At 44.7% G+C, this 19,301-nt stretch overlaps 1 protein-coding gene across 2 annotated transcripts in view; it reads right to left on the bottom strand.

Annotated features, from left to right (window-relative positions):
* LOC147185638 (pleckstrin homology domain-containing family G member 1-like) overlaps nucleotides 1-5,178 on the bottom strand; it is a 28,413-nt gene extending 23,235 nt beyond the window's left edge. Inside the window, exon 1 of one of the 2 annotated variants that reach the window (XM_086104471.1) lies at nucleotides 5,019-5,178. Coding sequence is in view for 1 of the 2 variants with exons in the window: in XM_086104470.1 (XP_085960596.1) it covers nucleotides 627-636 (10 nt within the window). In the remaining variant the exon portion in view is untranslated. Of the gene's footprint in view, nucleotides 1-626; nucleotides 967-5,018 lie in introns of those variants that run through there. The other variant, XM_086104470.1, reaches the window with a different exon arrangement.
* Nucleotides 5,179-19,301: the final 14,123 nt, after the last annotated feature.

Below are 19,301 nucleotides of genomic sequence, written 5' to 3'. Positions count from 1 at the left end.
ATTGGTAACTAAAATACTATGGCTGCACAAATTTCACTTACAAAAAAATGTCATGGCTGCAATAGACCACAATGATTCCTACCGTGTAGCCTCCAACTCTTTTCCTGACACTTGACGTGTGCCATAAAAGCTGCGCAAGAAAACAATCAGACTCTGTTAAATCGAACGAAACTGTCAGATCTTTCAAATGACGTCAGTAAAAAAAAAAAATTATAATTTGACCAAGACACCATGTAGACCACAGAAGATGTTCAAAACCTATGAATCCAAAAGTATCCCACCATGGGGAATCCAAATCCAGAAAGCCACAAATGAGCCATCAAGGGGGGAGCTACAAGAAAGCAAATGCGCTGCTTTTAACACCCTTCTGTTAGAAAACAAGCGCAGGGGACGGCGTTCAGACAGCAGGCTGGACACTGCGGAGTCACTTCGCGCACAGCTGTCAACTGAGGACCAACTATCACGCGCACACGCCACCAACGAGAAACACACCAGCAACACACACCAATCATGTTTGTGTGTCATCCCGGCACACTACAAGGAGTCATTTTGCCGCCATCATCAATGCCGTTTGAAGAAAACATTTTTCTTCTACAAATGCATGCATGGCGTGTTTTTGAGCTTACCGGTCGGCATGGTGACAAAAAAAAGTTTTCAAAAGGGACAAAGTGAAGGATTCCCCCACTGCATCAAATAGTCCGAGTATTCCAAGAAGTAAATTGCCTCATCTGACCCGCAGTCTTCATTTCAGAGTGAATCCCTTCTCCAACCCCCCCGCGGGAGCAAAAAGTGCGCCCTCCACTCCTGGAAATGCGCTCAGCTCACTCATACATACACGGCCAATTGCTACTGTGTCCTTTTGCTTCAGTGCCGTTCCGAGGGGGACCCCTTCTTCGCGGCGCTCTTCATCCTTCAATTCTGTGGCAACACATCCACCGCACGCCTGAGTGTGTCTAAAAGTGTTCCCGAGTGGCTTTCGATGCGATTGCGAGGTTGTGTGTGTGTGTGTGCGTGTGTGTGTGAATGGCCTCTGCTTCTTCCCTGCTGGCTCATTCCCCTCCCCCTGACTCCTCCCCACCCTGCACTCCCAAGCTGCAAAAATGACAAGGAGTTCTCCTTTCAGTTCTCTCATCTTTTCTCTCGACGTCCAAGACTTTATGCGCAATCAGAATGGAAGGCTTTTGCAGAAATTGCGCAATTTTACATGCTGCGTATCGGCGTGTGGGAGCGCTTGATCAATCGTCCAGCTCAAATCAAAAGCTCCTCGCTCCAATGTCGGGAGGGCACCATTGTGTGCAAGATCAGAGGAAACTCAACCGGCACAATGACAGGGAAGAAAAATCGGGGGAGGCCCGGACGCATCATGTACATTAATGTTCGGGGCGAAGGGGGTGGGGCTAAAAAGTGACCCGCATTGACACCGGACTCTTGTTTCTCTTTCTCCCATTTTCCATACCTTTGACCTCACTTGGAAATCAGGAAACCTTTGCTGCCGCTGTCATCTTGGGACAAATAAGATAAGATAAGATATCCTTTATTTGTCCCGCGATGGGGAAATTACAATCAGAATTCAGAAAGGAAAAAACGCTGGGTAGGGAGAGGGAAAAAATGCGAGACGTAGCGTTTTAAGTAATTTCTACTTGAGGCTAACACAAACAATATGCTCCAGAACGGGCTCTCAATAGGTGAAAATCTGTCCCTGTATGGGCCTTTAAGGGACCTGGGTCCTGTTGAGTGACATCAGGGGCAAAAGCAAAGTTCATATGGCCGCTATGCTAGAAGTCTAGCTAGCGGCATAACTAGTGCTGCAATGGGCAGCAAAAGTTGGACAACAGCAGCACTATCGGTGAGGAAAACAAGCTGCATGTGTTCCTTGAAGGGAAAGAAAAGCTTCGGGCCAAAGGGTTGACGAGAAGAGACTGTAGGACTGAGAGTCCCAGCGGCATGGGGCCACCCCCCAGCTGCCTACCAATACAATAATCAAGCCCCTCGCCTCGACCATTCTCCGGACCCCAAGAAGCGCGACCCCTGTTTAATGACCCGAGGGTCCGCTGACCCGCGAAAGGCCTTCAAGCTTCACTCCCAATGCAAACGTCCCACCCCGCCCAACGTAATGAGCACCTCTAACTTTGGTAAACATACACGGCGGCGACAGTCCGAAAACACTTCGCTTCAGCCGATGACAGAGAACTGCCGCGGCGGTCTGCTTTATCTGATGGCCCGTAGGCGCTCCCCCTGAAGGATGTCGACCTGAGAGCCACTTTGGTTCACAGCTTCACAACACGTAAACAACGGGTAGACAAATTGAGCCGTGCTTTCAAAGCCATCCTGGCATTGAAGTTTTAGCACTGCACCCATCAGTTAGGGGTTCATCTCATCTAGATTTGAACCCTTTCATGCACTCCGTAACCTGATCACATGATGGGCTGTCTACTGTAGTAAGGGTTAGTAGTGGTACTGTAGATATCCCTGAAAGGCTTCAAGTACAGTTATTCAGGATCTTGTACGACTTTCGATGGAATTTTGTTGAAGCCTTGGGAAACTTAGGACGTGAATTTGTTTCAGCGGTCCTTTGCGAGATTTACCGCATGGCACGACGGCATAAGTTCCGAGGATCAATCTCGCCGACCATTGCAGATACAAATCAACTTGAATTAAATCCTGAGAAGGAAATAAAAATTGCTGAAAAAAACACAGCCTTCATGCACTGAGATTTACAAGCGACAGAAGCGAGTCTCGGGCTCTTTTGGACTTTACTGTAAGTTCTCGCGGAGTCACCATGGTGACGGCAAGTGTTCATCCCCAACGCAAAGTGTCGTGGTGTGAGGATACAGCGGGCAAATGCTTGTTGCCAATAAAGTACTTCATTTCTCATCATGCCGGGGCAGCGTTAACACTAAAGAGGTGCACAGGGTTCACACACGCGCACACACACACGCACACAGACCCACACACACACACACACACACACACACACACACACACACACACACACACACACGGCCTATTCAACATTTACTGGCGCGCACTCACACGTAGTATTTGCTTTTGGATGGCATCGTAAACTCCAGCCTTAAAGGGGAAACGGCCTCTTGCAAACGCTTAAGAGTAGGTAACAAGACATAAAAATAAAAAAATAGATCGCACGCGTGCGGGCGAAAATCGACAAGTCAAAATAGGACGCGTGGAAGTGCGAGGAGAACGGCTGGAAAGAATGAGCGAGACTGTGACTAATGACACCAGTTTGCGGGTGGCGGAAGGTTGAGGAGGTCATTCATATACAGTTCGCCCCCCCCCCACCCCCCCTCCCTTGGAGGCCCTCGCTGTGCTGGTCACAGGCCAGATGGATCATCTGCAGACACACGTCGTTTTTAGTCCGGAGATGCACACAGACACTCAACTGACAGGGATCTTTGTTGTCACCAACTTTAATTCATCGCTCTCGTTTTCGCCCTCTCAGCTCCCCCTTTCAAATTTAACACCGGACAACCATCGCCAACTACTTCAATCTCACATGCGCCGTCTGAAATATTTCAGATGACATTAGAAAACGTGCTCCATCCAGCCATTTGTGAATGATACGGACTTCATTTAATGGTTCAGTTACGGAATTCATTAAACGCCTGAGTCCTGTATCGATTTTCCCCTTCCCGGATTACACGGGGGCTTCCAGATTCCCAGATGCTATTCCCCGAGGCAGTCTTGCTGCCTGCTTGCAGCCCCAACACTAATTCGGGAATTTGGGAGCCTTGCTGTCCTCCTCCAAGAAGTTTCAGCTAAAAGAGAACCGAAAGGAATTTCCAGCAAACTGAGGGACCATCCTGGTGAACTACACACACACACACACACACACACAAAAGTGTGTGTGTGCGCGCAAGAGTGCGCTTCAATGCGCGTGAGCTATTGAGAGTATACATTGGCGGATATGTGGAGGAAGCTGTGTTTGGCCTGAGATTAAAAATGCAGGACGAGGGTCCCCGCTTCAGGAAAAGGAGTCCAGCAGAGCAGGGAGCGAGGGACTTTTTGCCATCGAGGGGAAACATGTGACTTGTACTAAAATACACATTCATGCTAAAAACCACGTTAAGTAGAAAGTTATCGGAACGTACATAGGCAGGCTTAAAAGAGATTTGGATATTTTTTGTTTTGGAACATGAAGAAAATGTTCTATTTACGATGAACAATTACGTCAATGGCAAGACTATCGAAGCGGTTGAATGTTCTAATGTGCCACAACGGTCTCGACCGCTGTCAGCCACAATAAATCCGTCCCCCTTGATGTGTGTTCCATTTGCTCGCTGCCCCAGTTCACCTAAATTGGGACGCGTGTGTGTGTGTGTGTGTGTGCAATCAAATTGGTCCCAGAATTGCCCCTTTATTTTCACGTGCTTTAGGTAAACATAGAGAAGCACATTTAAATTAGTTTTGAACACAGCCAAATTGTGGGAAGACACGCCGAGTATCTTAGAGAAAAGGTTCAAGTATCGACCGAATTGGACATTTAGGCCAATGAGATTTTTTTTTAAAAAAGTGTTATTTTGGCAGTTGTCTAATTAAACAAGCAGACAGAGGTGGCATTTAAATAAAAAAGAAAGTCTGCACCGCATAATTGTCGGTTTAAGTGGCCTTGGTGGAATTAGCCAACTAAAACTATACTTGGGGACTTGACGACATGAGCTCATTTTGTTGCTTTGCGCTTGGTCACGCAACATTTTTGCGTAGAATTCGACTGACTTTGTCATGTTTCAGTTAGTTAGCGCAACAGGGGGACTTTTCGTTGTAGGGGGAGCAGAAAAGTGGGAATGGCTTTAATGCATCACGATTTTTTTCACACTAGGGGGTATTTCCGCACATGTAGGACTTTTCACTAAGGCACATTAAGTTGGAAAAATCGTACAGCACACCAACAATCAAAAATGTCACAAAAAAAGGATACAAATGTCAATGTCATACTTTCAACACTCACAGTGCTGTTAGCCTCCAATCACACACAAAAACAATGACAAGCTGTCACTCACTGCCAAGTGAACATTCCCAGGGCTAGCCTTGCCTCTGACGTCGGTATCCCAGCATCCCATCACACATTAATCCCATCTCCGAGGATTTGAAGCAATATCGTTCGGGAAAAAAAAAAACCCTACAAAGGCGATCCAATAATGTGCTACACACCTGTCTGAGGTCAGATCCGATAATGAGAGACACTGGGAGAAAGTGAGAGAGCGCCAGGGAGATGGTTGCGGGGGAGGGTAAATCAGATGGAAGCAACCAAACTGACTGCCCACTGACTGGGAGGGTGGCGGTGGGGGACAGGGCGAGAGGAGCTCCCGTATCGGAGCAGCAAACAACAGGAAGACCAATCACCCCGAGGCTCCGCCCGATTTCCGGCATGTCTCATTTGGTTGTTTACAGACGAAGCTATCAAACAGGATGCGACATCATTAAGGCAGGTGAATCATTGCTCATGTGACGGCCTCGTCACGACACTGATTTCAGTGATGGTATCTCCCGTCTTCTCGGACGTCCTGCGGACACACGACAAGCGGTACAGGAAATGTTGACGTCTTTTGTTGTTTGTTTTACTGCCTTGACGTGATCCTTGTCACTGTCGTTTCTATTCTGGCCACCTTTCTAGGGGTCATGAGTTCTCCACGCTCAAGTAATAAACCTCAAAACAACCTTTGGTTTGGAGGTCCTGCGTTGAATGACACGACATGATCTCAGAGTCTGATTGACCTCAGTACAACGAGTCGATAGAATGTCGGTCAGTTCAAGTGCACCTCAAGGCTGGTTTTTTTTTTTTTTTCTGCAAAAGGGTACAAGGGAGACTTCACTGCGCCAACCGGGCCTTTCCTCAGCGAGAACAGAGAAGATGGTTGTTCAAGCATGACATGACCCAAAACTCTCGAGTGTCCAGACTCCTCCATTAAAAAAAAAAAAAAAAAACTTGGGAGGGACCTGAAGCTTCCAGTTACTAAGCGGCATCTGAGGAACTTGAAGGATTTGAAAGTTTCGGTAAAGAGGGGTGTGCCAAAATCCCTTCTGAGCTGGGTGCAAACCTGGGGATCATTCTCAAGAAACATTCTCAGCGCTTGCCAGGAACGATTTTTTTATTTTTATTTTTTGCAGCGGCACTTTGTTACATTTTGCTTGGTTAAAATGCACAACATTGTATACTTTCATATTATTTACAAGATGATATCAACAGTGCTGACATTATTTTGACAGTTAATACGATTGCAGTGTTACTTATAACAACCTCATTTTACTTCTATTTCCCTAACCTAGTAAAAGCGAGTAGATACTTAAAAAAAAAAAAAAAAAAAAACACCACCGGAATGAATTGTTTTCAACCCTGGAGGTTACATTATATTGAGATTGTATGAATACCACAACCTGTTTTTTTTTTTTTTTTTGAAAGGCTACATAAGGAGGATTTGAGAACAAATTTGACGGCCGAACTGTTGGAACTTGAATTAATAAAGCCACGGGTGAGTACAGCTTTGTGGTTATTAGTTGGTCTCCTGCCTGTGTGGGGTTTTTCGGAGGATAAAGAGGCAGGAGTGTGTGTTGGCAGCGTCCCTTTGACCTGCGCAGGCTTACTCCCCCCCCCCCCCCCCATATTCATACGGCGCTAATACTCTGCGGTTCCCATGCCAAGCTTGAGCCGCGCTCTCTCTCTTTAGGGAACCTAAGATGTCACGGCGCACAAAAGGAGCCGTGAAGGCCGTTCCAACTCAAGCAGGGGCTATTATTTACAGTAGCAAAGGAAAAAATGGCTGCTTTCTCGCCCACCAAGTCCCCCGTCAGACTTCTGTCTCCTCGTAATGCTCCCTTTCTATTTGACCCTCTTCCAATCCCTTCCTTTCATTCGCCATCTTCTTTTCTCGGCCTTCGTGCTATCCGCCAATCAGTCCTCACTTAGCGCCGAGATTCGGCTCCCCCAGCATAATAAGGTAAGTGGTGGGTTTTGTTGCCAGTGAGCCCAAAATTAGAGGTGAGCCCTCAACTAAGGCTTTGGCAAATCTTCATTGAGCCCTCTAACCCCCCCCCTCCACCCACCCAATAAAAAGAAAAATCTACTCTGACTAGGGAAGAAATGACTTGCGGTGAACTTGGTCCAAGACAAGTTTTACATGACTTGGGTTATGACTTTCAAATTGTCCCGCAAATTGTCCAACGATGCGGACGGAAGGGCTTCCAAATTGCTCCCACAAATTTGGAAGTGCACATATCTCACTGAAAAATTAGGATTCAGTGAAATCAACTAATCACCAGAATAAAAACATGTTAAAAAGTACAGTGGGACCTCGAGTGATGAACGAGCCTATTTACGAACTTTTACGAATTGACCTGAACCTTATATTTTCCACTAATATGCCACTTGCTTACTGTACATCAAAAATTGATTAAACTTATTGGCAGCAATATTAAAATGATCAGAAATTATGCAAAATTTAAAACTTATTTTTAAAAACTTAACAATAATTAATATTCAAAATAAATAAAAAAGTCTTTTTTTTTCCATCACTGTGTTTCAGATGCATTCACACGTTGAGCAACACGTCCTAACTCAACCCACATGTGACCCAAAAGAGAAGATGGCGGGGGGGGGGGGGGGGGGGGCATAAAGCCGCGCCCGCAGACGCGCTAACACAGCAACTTTGACGCCCTACAGACACAAACGGGACGCTAATCTCCCGGGTGACAAACGCAAATGTCAATCCGGCCGTGTTCACGATATTATTGATGGTGATCATAACTGGTTGTTCTTTTTACATACATATGCTGCAGTTCAGAACTTTAGGGCTCATACGCACACACACCAGTTTGTTGGGGGGGGGGAAATACGGTCATCAGGCTTGCGTGGAGTAACTCCTAACTGTACTTTCTTTGTGCCGTTATCGGTCTTTAAGTTAACTGCTCACTTCACAAAGCGGATTGGATTTCAGATGAAGTGTGCTGTGAATATATGCCATAGGCGGCCGCACTGACAACACCCACGGACCCCCATCCTGCGAGACACACACACACACTGTATGCGGTCACACGCGTCCCCGTGGAGCTGTAACAGAACCCGCAATCTGGGACGCCCGCCTGAGAGAGATCCCATCTTGAAATGTGACCCATCAGTCAAGAAAGGAGAAGCAGCACTTTGTGCGCTTTCCGACAGCATGCGCAATTGTGAGCGCAGGTCAACAGCTTTACTCGGGAAAGATGTGCATTCGTTCACTTGGCCTGGCTCCAGGAATGTGTATGGCAGGATAGGGAAAGTCGTGCCTTCAATCGCACAATTGTTCCCCTGTGTTGTTGTTGTTGTTTTTTTAAAAAAAAAATTGTAATGATTGAATTTGAGACAACAAGCTTCACTGCTCGGACAGGCTGAGCAAAGCAGCAGCAGAAGAGAAAGATGGAAGTACCTAAAAATACTCAACTACTGTATATATATATATTTTTAAATACGAATTGCACTGTACCTGTGGTCTCTCAAAACACTGCAGCTTTCTACAGTACAATCCATGCATTACAGGAACACATACACACGCACACACACACGCACACACACTGCAGTCGAACTGCACTCATGCGGCCATGGGGGGGCGGGGGGGGCTATTTATAAACCACTTCCTTTTATTTACCCAGCTCATTGTTCAGACCACATCTGTTGAGGGCCAAGGGCACAATGGCCGGTCCGGAGCTGACCACACACTGACAGACGCACGCACATAGCACACACACAAAGAGTACGACAGGAGCCAGACACAAGCCGGCATTCTAAAATATCTACAGCTTTTGTTCAACCTCTGAGTGGCAAACTCCAATAGCTAATACCACCTGTTAGACATTCTTTCTAGGTGACACCCCCCCCCCCCCCACACACACGCGCGTATTGGGGGTGCTGGCACATTCTGGTATTTTGCTGACTGTTGGTAATGACAGTCCGTTACATACCTCCTATTTCGTGTGAGTTTCAATACAAAAAGAAGTCAGTTAAACAGCCACTGGACAAGCCTTTCACCATCATGCCTCAAAATCTAATAACTAAGAGGAGGAGCATAGTTAGCAATGGTTGGAAGGAACTGAACTGAAATAGATTTAGTTTTCTGTGCTTTTGCTATTTAACTTTCATCCCCGAATTTTGAAACCAACCTCGGCAGAAAAAAAAATGGACAGCCATGACACGGAGCCACGTGAACCTGTGATTACTCCCACAGCGGCGCAGCACTCCCTCCTGTTGATCGGCTGGCCAGCAATTATCTGCAAAAATACCATTACTTGGTCTCACCAACCTCAGTGCAGAGATGCACCACGCGCCGCGCAGGTTTTATGCACCGTAAAAAACAAAGCTTGTATTTCTGGGGCTAAAACAGCTATTTAACAACTTTAAAATATAAAATATTAAAATATCTGATCATTTTAATCATTTGCAATGCCACTTGAGTACAAAGTGTGGGTATCTTTGCCACCTGTGTCAGTCACCCCAACTCAAAGTCACACAGAGCAATGCTGCGGAAATAACAGAAAAATTCCAAAAACAAAAATAGCCCTTTATTTATACGGCGCCAAAATCCCCATGAAGTGGTTATCTCTATTTCGGTTTGTGCCGTCTCTCTTCTTTCTGTCCATTTACTCAGAGTTATTTCCGATGAGGAAAAGTGGCCCTGAAGGGTAAACAGCTCTGATTGTTATCGTCCCAACATGTCCACAGACGAGACGTTGACTTTGCAGAGTTGGGAAAGCGTAAAAGGAGGTGCAGGAAACCGGCGTGCTATTTATTGTTTTATACAGCAGCCCACTGCTGCAATTGCGTAACTATAGAGCCACAAATATGGGCTGAAATCCGCATTCTTTGGGGGAAACAAAACAACAACAAATCTGGCAATACAAATTTGAAATTTTGCTTTAAGTGTCGAGACAAATTGGCTCAGAGGTAACAGATCTCAGAGGTGCAGTCGACTTCATATTTTTGGTAGTATTTAGTTTTTTTTTAGGCAAGGAAATCATAAATAAAAATATTCACTGGAGCTGATATGTACAGAAAATAAAATCATAACTCAGCAATGATTAAATTTTAGGACTGTCGAACAAGCCAAAGTGATATGGGTGATAAGTAACGCCTTACAAAAACCTTATTTAGAAGCCAACCGCTGTTCCTAGAACTTAGAACCGAGCATCCATGCTCTGAGGGAGTCGGACCCCTGTCCTGTTCCAGACGAGGGAAGGGGCGGGGGGGCTGCCAAAACGCTGCCAAACAATAAAACAAAGGCATCTTAGTGCGGCTGGTGCTGGGCAGGGAGGGATGGAGGGAGGGAGTGCGGAAAGTGAGAGGAACAGCTGCTGTGTGGGAGACTTGGATAAAGGGGAGTTGGTGGTGGGGTGGTTAAGGGAAGCTGGCGGAAGGGGTGAGGGAGGGGGGCTTCTCTCTTTTCTATGGCAGGGGAGATAAATTACTTTTATGTTTGTTGTTAGGGTGAGGCCACCGCCCCTGGCCAAGCCACGCAACACACTGACAAGACCACAAAGACGCTGAAGACCAAAGCCCAAAGCTGACCAGTCTTCACAGGGGGCACCCAACACGTTTTAGGCTGACTCGCTGAAAGCAAGCTTCGGTGAAATCCTTAAAGGAAGACTGAAAAGAGAATATTTATGAAGTTAGTTAGAGAATAACAATAAAAAGGGGATTTATCAATCGAGGCCACCTAAAAATGTATTTTGCAGTTTGATGCTATAATGAAAAGGAGCCATTTGTGGAGCACCCTTTCGTATGGACAACACGCATACTGTATGCAGCGGGCCACGCGTAGTACTTCAACGGCATACGTGCCAACGTTCAAACACAGCTGCGCTGCCCACACAGCCAGCTGCAAGGAGAAAAGCAGCAAAAAAAGTAAACGTTTGCCACCCGAGCCTCAAAAACATTTATTTGAGCTCCTTCGGATCATATAGTCTGCCTGCTCTCTAATTTAATAGAGAAGCTAAATAACGTTGAAATGTTTGCCAACTTGCTTGCCACTGAAGCTTGAAAGTCAAACTCATTTGATGCTGTACAATATCCACTTCGATCCAAATTTGAGGAAACTGCGAAGTCGAAATGTTCGTTCTGATTTTGTTTATGACAGGGATTCGTTCGAAAGCTCACCATCCCCGATTAAAAAAAAAAAAAAGTTTGGGACGAATGAATTGGATTTACAATATTTCCTATGGGAAATATTGCTTCAGTTCTCATAGGATTCGTTTTTAATCCAACTTTTTGGAACGGATTGATGATGAAAACCAAGGTTCCCCTGTATTACCGTTATCTCCGAGAGGTTGACAAGCATCTCCATGCTTTACATCACAGTGGCAGTGTAACACACTCCCTGCAACTGGCCTGTTTCTAGTCGCTATTTCTGTTCCTTAGCCGTCAGTTTACCCAGTTACAACCTCCAGGGACGATCGGGCCTAGAGAGGATGGCCATGTGCATGGACCAACCATGTCCAGTATAACGCACGGGGATTCATTTCAAGTACTAACAGCAGTTGATTCTGTGCAATTACAAGAATTCAGATCATATAGAACAATAAAGATAATTTCATGAGCGGAACTCAAATCATTTGAGCCCTTAAAAAGGAACTTGCCAGTCTATTGCACGTTCCTTTTTCAAAAGCATGTTTACATACTTTCAAAGATCATCATCTGAACCCAAACGGGGCCAACCTATCCCTCCCGTCTGTCCTCTCTAAGCTGATAAGTACACAAAAACGTGTTTCTGCAGCCAATCTTAATAGTAAGTGATGGTTGCAAGTAAAGCGGAATCCTGGATCACAGTTTGCAGGTGTGATGGCAGGAATGTGCTTCCCCGCTGACATCCATTTGTCGGCAGATGCGCAAGATCTGTTGTGACACACTGGGGCACAGTCAACAAATATCACAGAGTATGGGCGCGTGTGTTTTCAACAGGCATGCATCAACTGACGTCTAACATTGACAGGTCAAATCAGGTCAGTGGCACCGCCGATATTTGCGGGCATTTGGTACCTGGGCCTTCTGTAAAGACTTGCCGAACTCAGGGTAATTTAAATGGCACAAAACAAAAAAAGAAAAAAAATCAATGCTATGCGAAAAAAAACGCTGGCCAATAGGCAGTCCAGAAGCCTGTTAGCATCCAAGCTAGCTGACGGCTAGTGTCTGGCATCGTATATAAAAATATCACTGCAGTACAGAGCACGTCTGAGCACGTCCGTCTGCTGCTTCCAGTCTCACCCTTGGAAATGTGGGCTGCACCTGAAGAAAGACCAATTACCCCCCCATCAAAGAAAAAATATATAATCGTACACATACGCACCTGACTACAACAGGAAACACATGGCAATATCCATCAATTATGGCCACAAAACAAAAACACTGAATTTGTCTGAATTACGGCAGGAAGGAGCAAAGCATGTGCTTATCCATCGGGGCAACAAAACGAATCAACCAAATAGAATTATTTGGACTAAGCAGGATTTTCATGCAAAATGCAAGGTTATTAAAGTAAAACCACCCAACCATTTTTTTATCGACCGCTGAACCTGCTTGGGTCACAGTTGAGCTGAAGTCTATCCCAGCTGACTTCCAGCAAACGGCAGACTGTGGAAGGGTACATACAGAGACGGAGCATCACTGAAATTCAAATTCATACCATCACTGAACTGAATCTGCCTGCATAGGAGTCAAAAGTCAAACATAATCCGTGCCAAATTGGCTGTGAACCAATTCCGTCTTCCCAATAGCAAATATTGGAACTAGAAGAGTCCTGGGGTTCTTGTGTTCTCGTAAATACTCTAACATTGTAGATTAATCACAAAAATGTTGCAGACTCGTAGAAACGTTCACGTCATCACCCAGTTGCACTTCATTTAAAAGATTTGACAGCCCGGCGCAAGTGCTGATCCGTCACAGGCACTCTATTCACCAAAGGTGAACAACATACCTTCTTGGAAGGATTTATCACGCGCAAGTATCAATGTACAAGCGTAAAAGCGAGACGGCCGGCCCGTGTCGGGACCAATCATTTCCCCTTTCCTGTGTGGGCCAGCAGGAAAACTCACTCAACTGTGCAGTGGGAAGGAGCATGAGATGATGGATGGGCTGCAGCTTATAGCACTCATGCAGGACCACTAATTCGATTTGGACTCACTGTGATAAAAGAATTACCACCAAGTTAGCACACGCAACAGGAAAAAAAAAATCGTAACATGACGAAAATAAAGTCACAATATTACAAAGAAAATTCAGACTGTGTGAAAAGTGTTGAGTTTTTCCCCACAATTATTTTAATTCCTCATACAAGATTTTTCCCCCTTATTATAGCATTACAAAAACTTTACGTATATCCAAATACAAACAAACAAACAAAAAAGTTCTATTAAATCTTTCAGATCCAGTCGCCCTTCACACTTTGTGTCCCCCCCACCCCCATGATCAGTTCTGTCACGCCTCTGCCCTAATGTGACATGCCAGCAGGGAAGGCTACCAGCCCAAGGTGAAAGGTCGCGACCCCCACCCCGGTGCCCTCCTCCTGCGGGTAGAGAGAGTTCGGCGTCCTGCCTCGAGTAAGGATTTGTAAAACAAGCGGATATCACCTCTCTCAGCAACAGCAGTCCCAATTCCAAACCCATTAAAGGCCAAATCCCATCATCAGGTCATCTCAAAGACACCCGAATAACAAGCACTATTATCTCATGAATTAGAATTAAAACTGCGTGATCATTCTTTTAATTCTAGAGAACAGCCTGTTGATTTATGTGGTCATATTTGACAATACAGTGTGTCCCAAAGGACATCGACGGATTCATGGCTGATGGCTATATTTCTTTTTTTCCACAAAAGAAATACAAGAAAAGCATACTGTATGGTCATGAAGTTGACTGCAAAGCTTGGTGGAGAATGATAAGGCATCATTCCGGGGCTGATTTGAGATTATCTTTAAGGGACGGAAATGTTATACATCACGAAAGCAAGAACGACATTTGGAGAGTTCCCTTTCCAAATGAAATCCAGCATGAAAAACGTTCGTCATGGAGACAGAGCCAAAGCGGCTTGACAGCTGCGAGCTCAACCATTCATCATGTTACTTTCAAAGCTAGCGACCAGAGAGTGTTTGAAGTGAGCTCAACAGAAAGTATTTCATAATTTTACGTGGTATTGGTTCCACATGAACAACAAAGTGTCTCTCCCTGTCGGCGTATCGATGGGAAATCTCACAGGTCTAACATCTGACGCGGAGCGGGAGATGTTTGTTGTTTTGCAGGTTTAAAGTTACACTGTAACTGCTAGAGGTTGTTGAGTCTCCAGTTATGTTCTCACAAGATTCAAAACATGGAGAAAGAAAATGCTGTGATGTGGGCAAAAAAAAAAAAAAAAATGGTATTCATCTGGCAAAGCTTTAGAGGCAAATTAGCTTTGATTTAATAACGCACATATTAGCTGCCACATGCCCATCTGGTTCACAGTGAATTATTAATTTTAATTTTAAGCTCGGCATCATACCCACGTCAGTCGGGGCGACCGATGAATAATACAGTATATGTATTGACCCGCAAGCACATTTTATTAAGTTTGGGGGAAGCCAGGTTAGCCATCTCCCCAGCTGTTAGCGGCTAGGCTAAGCTAAATTGGTTTTTGGCAGTAGTTACATATTTCTGGGCTAGTTGTACCTCCCAGTCTATATTTTCCAACCAATCTCCAAGACATACAGTAGGTCTTCCACTTCTTGGGGGAAGGGAAAGGAAATGGGGTCACAACGAGGATCCCCAGGCAATGGAGAAACAGGTCTATTAGTCACATCCTAGCCTCATCTTGCCATGCCCTTTATTTTTATTTTATTTTTTTTGCCCACACCAAATGTAATCTTATTCCACTGAGAAATCCCTGCTACACATACTGTGGTCGTGTTGTTCATTTCTATGTGATTTATAGGTCCCAGTATACTTAGCAGCCTCGGCCTTTAAGGCTTTTTTTTTTGCATACAATCTCGGCTTTCCCAACGCAAGATGACTTCATTGTCAACTGAAACCACGAAAATCCTGGCGGTGATAAGCATTTGGCCTCAGGTAGCAGCCAAACAGACAAACAATACCGACGTTGTCTATTAACATTGCTGACCTCTCGTCGTGTCAGTGTCTCGCTTTCTAGTGAAAGACGTTATAGTTGGTTTGAATCGCCCGCCCCGTCCAACGTGAACGGACAAGTCTCAGAGTCCAAATAGTTTGGAGTTCAAGTCAAACATTTATGGTCATAGATCTGCTTAACCGTTACACTCCAGGTGTCAACAAATCAATTTTACCGGTCACAAATCGAACACTTCGGTAACCTTCAATGCTATTTACAGGTTAAGTCCGTCTTAAAATGCAACGTGAATTATGAGCTTCATGTTGGGTTAAGAAGAGTACCCCAGACATTTCTTAGCCGCGATGAGAGTTTTTGTTTTTCACCAATACCATCAAGACCAATGATTACTAAACCACAAGGATCTTTAATTTCGAGTCACCGAGTAAGAAGAAAATGCCTGCAGGTCAAAAAAAAAAATCTCTCAGCGTAATGTGTACATTTGTTTACATGCGCGCGGCGCTACAGACATTCAGACAGCAATTTCAAACAGATAGGCATCGGGATTACATTGTTCTCCAGTCCCCCCCCCCATGGGCGAAGCTATACGGATGCATACTGTAGACCTCCATGCACTCCATTCACACAATACAAAAGTACATAGACACCTCCACTCATGAGAACGTTTATCTCCGCCATCAGCTGGGAAATACTGGGAGTCATGGTCTGCTGAATGTGTGTGTGTGTGTGTGTGGGGGGGGGGGGCTTTGTGATACCATACCCTGAGACAGAATGGGCTGTCGAGAGTTTGCCAGGATTAATGGACATGAGCACATGAGGTCATGAGGAAAGCAGGAAATGCCAAAGAGGGTGTGTCATGCCATCGCTGGCCGTTGCTCATGCCCGATTACACTATACGTGCTGATTAAGTAGGAACGCGTCGTGGGTTCATACGCACGGCAGACAACTCTGATGTTAAATATGGAGCAACGTCTGCCAGGTTAACCCTTTCGGGGACAGCGCTTACTACAGAGGACAGGTTGACTGTCTTAAGAGATAATTACTGGATAAACGATATTGTATGGAAAGGAAACACAGAGGCTGCTGTATGAGACGCTTCCTGAATCTAAAGTGGGAGGAGCTAATGAGTTTGACCTACAGAATGTGCAATTATTTCCTCTCCTCTGTGCGTCCTCTTCAGATTATATATATATATATATATATATATATATATATTCAAATGCGTCCATTTGATAAAGGAAATGTCAAGTTGACGAATGTCTCTTCATCGCGGTTATAAAATGACTGAGTCATTTTTCTTGTGAATGGCCCAAGTTTGGAACTCAAAGGACTTGAATTTCGCTGGAACAAGCCAAAGTCACTTATCCTATTATAGTTTAGGGCAGGCAAGTCGAGCGTGTTTTCTTGCTGATTAGCTGACAGCGGCCCCCCGAGGGCCAAGTTTGGACACCCCTGGTTTCGGGAAATCATCTTAGCTTATTTCAGCTTGAATTAGCCAATCATGATTTAGCTTAATATTGCTCATATTAGTTTTCTTTGAATCAAATGATCTTTTCAGAAGCTTAGTGTAGCTTAGCTAAGTTTATTTTTGTGTAGTTTAGGTCAAATATGCTTCGGTTATGTTTAGCTTGTGTTTGTTTGAACTTAGTTTTTGAAGCAAAACTTAACTTACATGGTTTTAGTTAGCTCAAATGTGCGTAGGCTGTTTAATATCTTGTATCTGCGCTAAGTTTTAATTCATTTTTATCTTAGCCTCATCTTATCTGAAACTATACTACCCTACTTTAGAGTGAGGAGACTGATGGAAGTAGGCTGCAGTTTCGCTAAAGTTAGCATGCAATTAATTCACACGATAATGAGCTGGAAGGAGGCAAAAGCAGATTTCCCCCGGTGCCTGAAAACCTGTTTCGTAGCCTCAATAAGGACGAAATGAGGTCTTTGGAAGAGGGGCAGGGACTATCCGAAGGGAAGCGAAACATGACAGCATGAAATCAGTTGATGTGGAATTCTAATTAATAGGGGAAAGAGAAAAATGGATTGAACGAGACAACAATAACCGAGTCAACATTCCTCGTTTTAATTCTTGCCTGATGGATTGTTTCGTCAATGGATTCGGTCTGTTTGAGCAACGTGACGCGCACATCTGTTCTCATCTTATTTGAAACATCCCTCATCCCTGCTCAAGCTCCGGTTTACGTTTCTTTCACGAGCGTTCCCAAGCTAAGCGATTCGTCGGGGGGGGGGGGGGGGATGAGCGAGGTAAAGCGATCAATAGCGGCCGCGTGTTCCACTCGACGCCTTTGAGGGACAACGGTTACGACACTGGACAGCTTCTCATGTTATCAGGTTACAGGGTGCACGAAAGGGTTAAAAGGACATCCATGTAATTCCTCCACAAATATACTGTATGTACTCTTGTTTATCCTTCCACCTCGCAGGAGCACCAGTGCGTCTGTTCCGACAGGTCCTGGCATGTGCTTGACAGTTTTATGGTCTTTATTTATGTTAAAGTATCGAAACATACTTGTTAGATGGGCTAGCATCTCCCAACACTTTTACACTACATTCCCGGCATTTCATTTTTTTTTTCTCAGTCAATTCTCAATGGTTTTCAGGGACTTTGTGGTTCTCTGAAAGTGAGGGAGGTCCCATTGTTGGGGGAATTTAGCCATTCATGCACTTGTACTCCCCCCCCCCCCCCCCCGAGGGACAAGATGCGGAATCCCTCCCATTTACCAGAAGAAAGAAAGTGATCCCGATGTAAAAGACTCAACCGCGAACGATGTGTACAGCTCCCCTTTGAAGAAAATACTCCCCTCGTGGAATTTAGTTTCAAGTTCTGTCTGTTTTATTTAGCGAGGCTGGCGTTTGGGGATTTTCGGACCTGAATCTCATTTTTCATCCTTTCGCGAAAACCATTCCTCGTAGCATTTGTGCTTTCCGATTCAAAGTTACTGTCTGGCCATTACGCTCGAACGTTCAATGCATGTTGCAAGCACTCACAACAATTGCCAGAAGGAGAGCCATAAATCTTATCGGCACACCTAGTTGGGTCCCTAAGTGGTCGTTAGGGGCTAAGGACGTCCTATGGGACCCTTCTTAGTCAGCGTCCACCACTGCAAAGTACCAGCATTTAATTCTTTCCCATTCTAAGAGTGACACAGATCTTTTCGTATGCTTTCATTAACGTGAGCAAATCAGGGAGAGAGGAAACAGGATGTCTGAAAATTTTTTCAACAGATGTACCAGATGTGTTGTTGTTGTTTTTTTTTCCTGAGGAAACAAATGAGCAAAAGTAAAGCGCTCAGATATAAGTGGACAGCAAAACAAGGACAAGATCTAAAATGGTCCACATCTGATGTGGGGGTCAGGCAGCAGGTGCATTTTTCTTTTTTTTTTTTGGTTTCAAAAAGAAAAAAAGCCCCACGTGTGAATCTATTCCGCCAGGCACCTCTGACACTCATATGGACCGCAACAATAGTCCTTTTCTCTCCTCTGCCTCACGCTTGGCTGGGCTCCCTGAATAGCAAACCATCCATACTTTCGACCCCCCCCCCCCACACACACACACACACAATTGGTATTGAGACAATCGTATGTGTTGGGCAGCCTTTTAGATATACGACAATACTCAACTGAAACTTGAAAAATAATAATAAAATTAATAATAATAATAATCACACAAGTTCTACAGACCTCATCTGTGAGTCAAACACACGCAGTATATGAAGCAGTCCGAATAACAACATTGCAACACTGCCCTCGTCAGAAAATTTGAGGGACTTACAAAATGTCCGCTCGAGGCCAAAATGTGACATTCAAACTATACTTGCAAAAGATGAAAGTCCGAGAAATCCCCCGAACGATGAAGTTGGCAAAATTAGCATCACCCTCAATCATTTCCTCTTCCTCAAGCTCACTTTTGTTACACAGTGGAAAATATCAACAAAGCCTCGCAAAACCATATTCAAGTATTTAATTTTTTTTTTAACTTCAATATTCTTTTAAAATGAAGTAAACAGCTCAAAAGTCGCAAAATACATTTGGAGGTAAAGCTAGTTGACAAACTTTTTTCTTTCCCGCAATAAATCTGATTCAAACGCGGCCCAAAAAAAAAAAAAAACATTAACCAAAGCCAGTGGTTTTTAAATGGAGTTTTGTGTGTGTACGTGTGCCTACATGCGTGTGCGTCTCTGAAGAAGTGGGCGAGTTC

This window comes from Hippocampus guttulatus, chromosome 23, assembly GCF_054856545.1.
Source record: "Hippocampus guttulatus isolate MCC_2025c chromosome 23, RoL_Hgut_1.0, whole genome shotgun sequence".
Taxonomy (NCBI): Eukaryota; Metazoa; Chordata; class Actinopteri; order Syngnathiformes; family Syngnathidae; genus Hippocampus; species Hippocampus guttulatus.
This window is presented reverse-complemented; position numbering and strand designations above follow the sequence as displayed.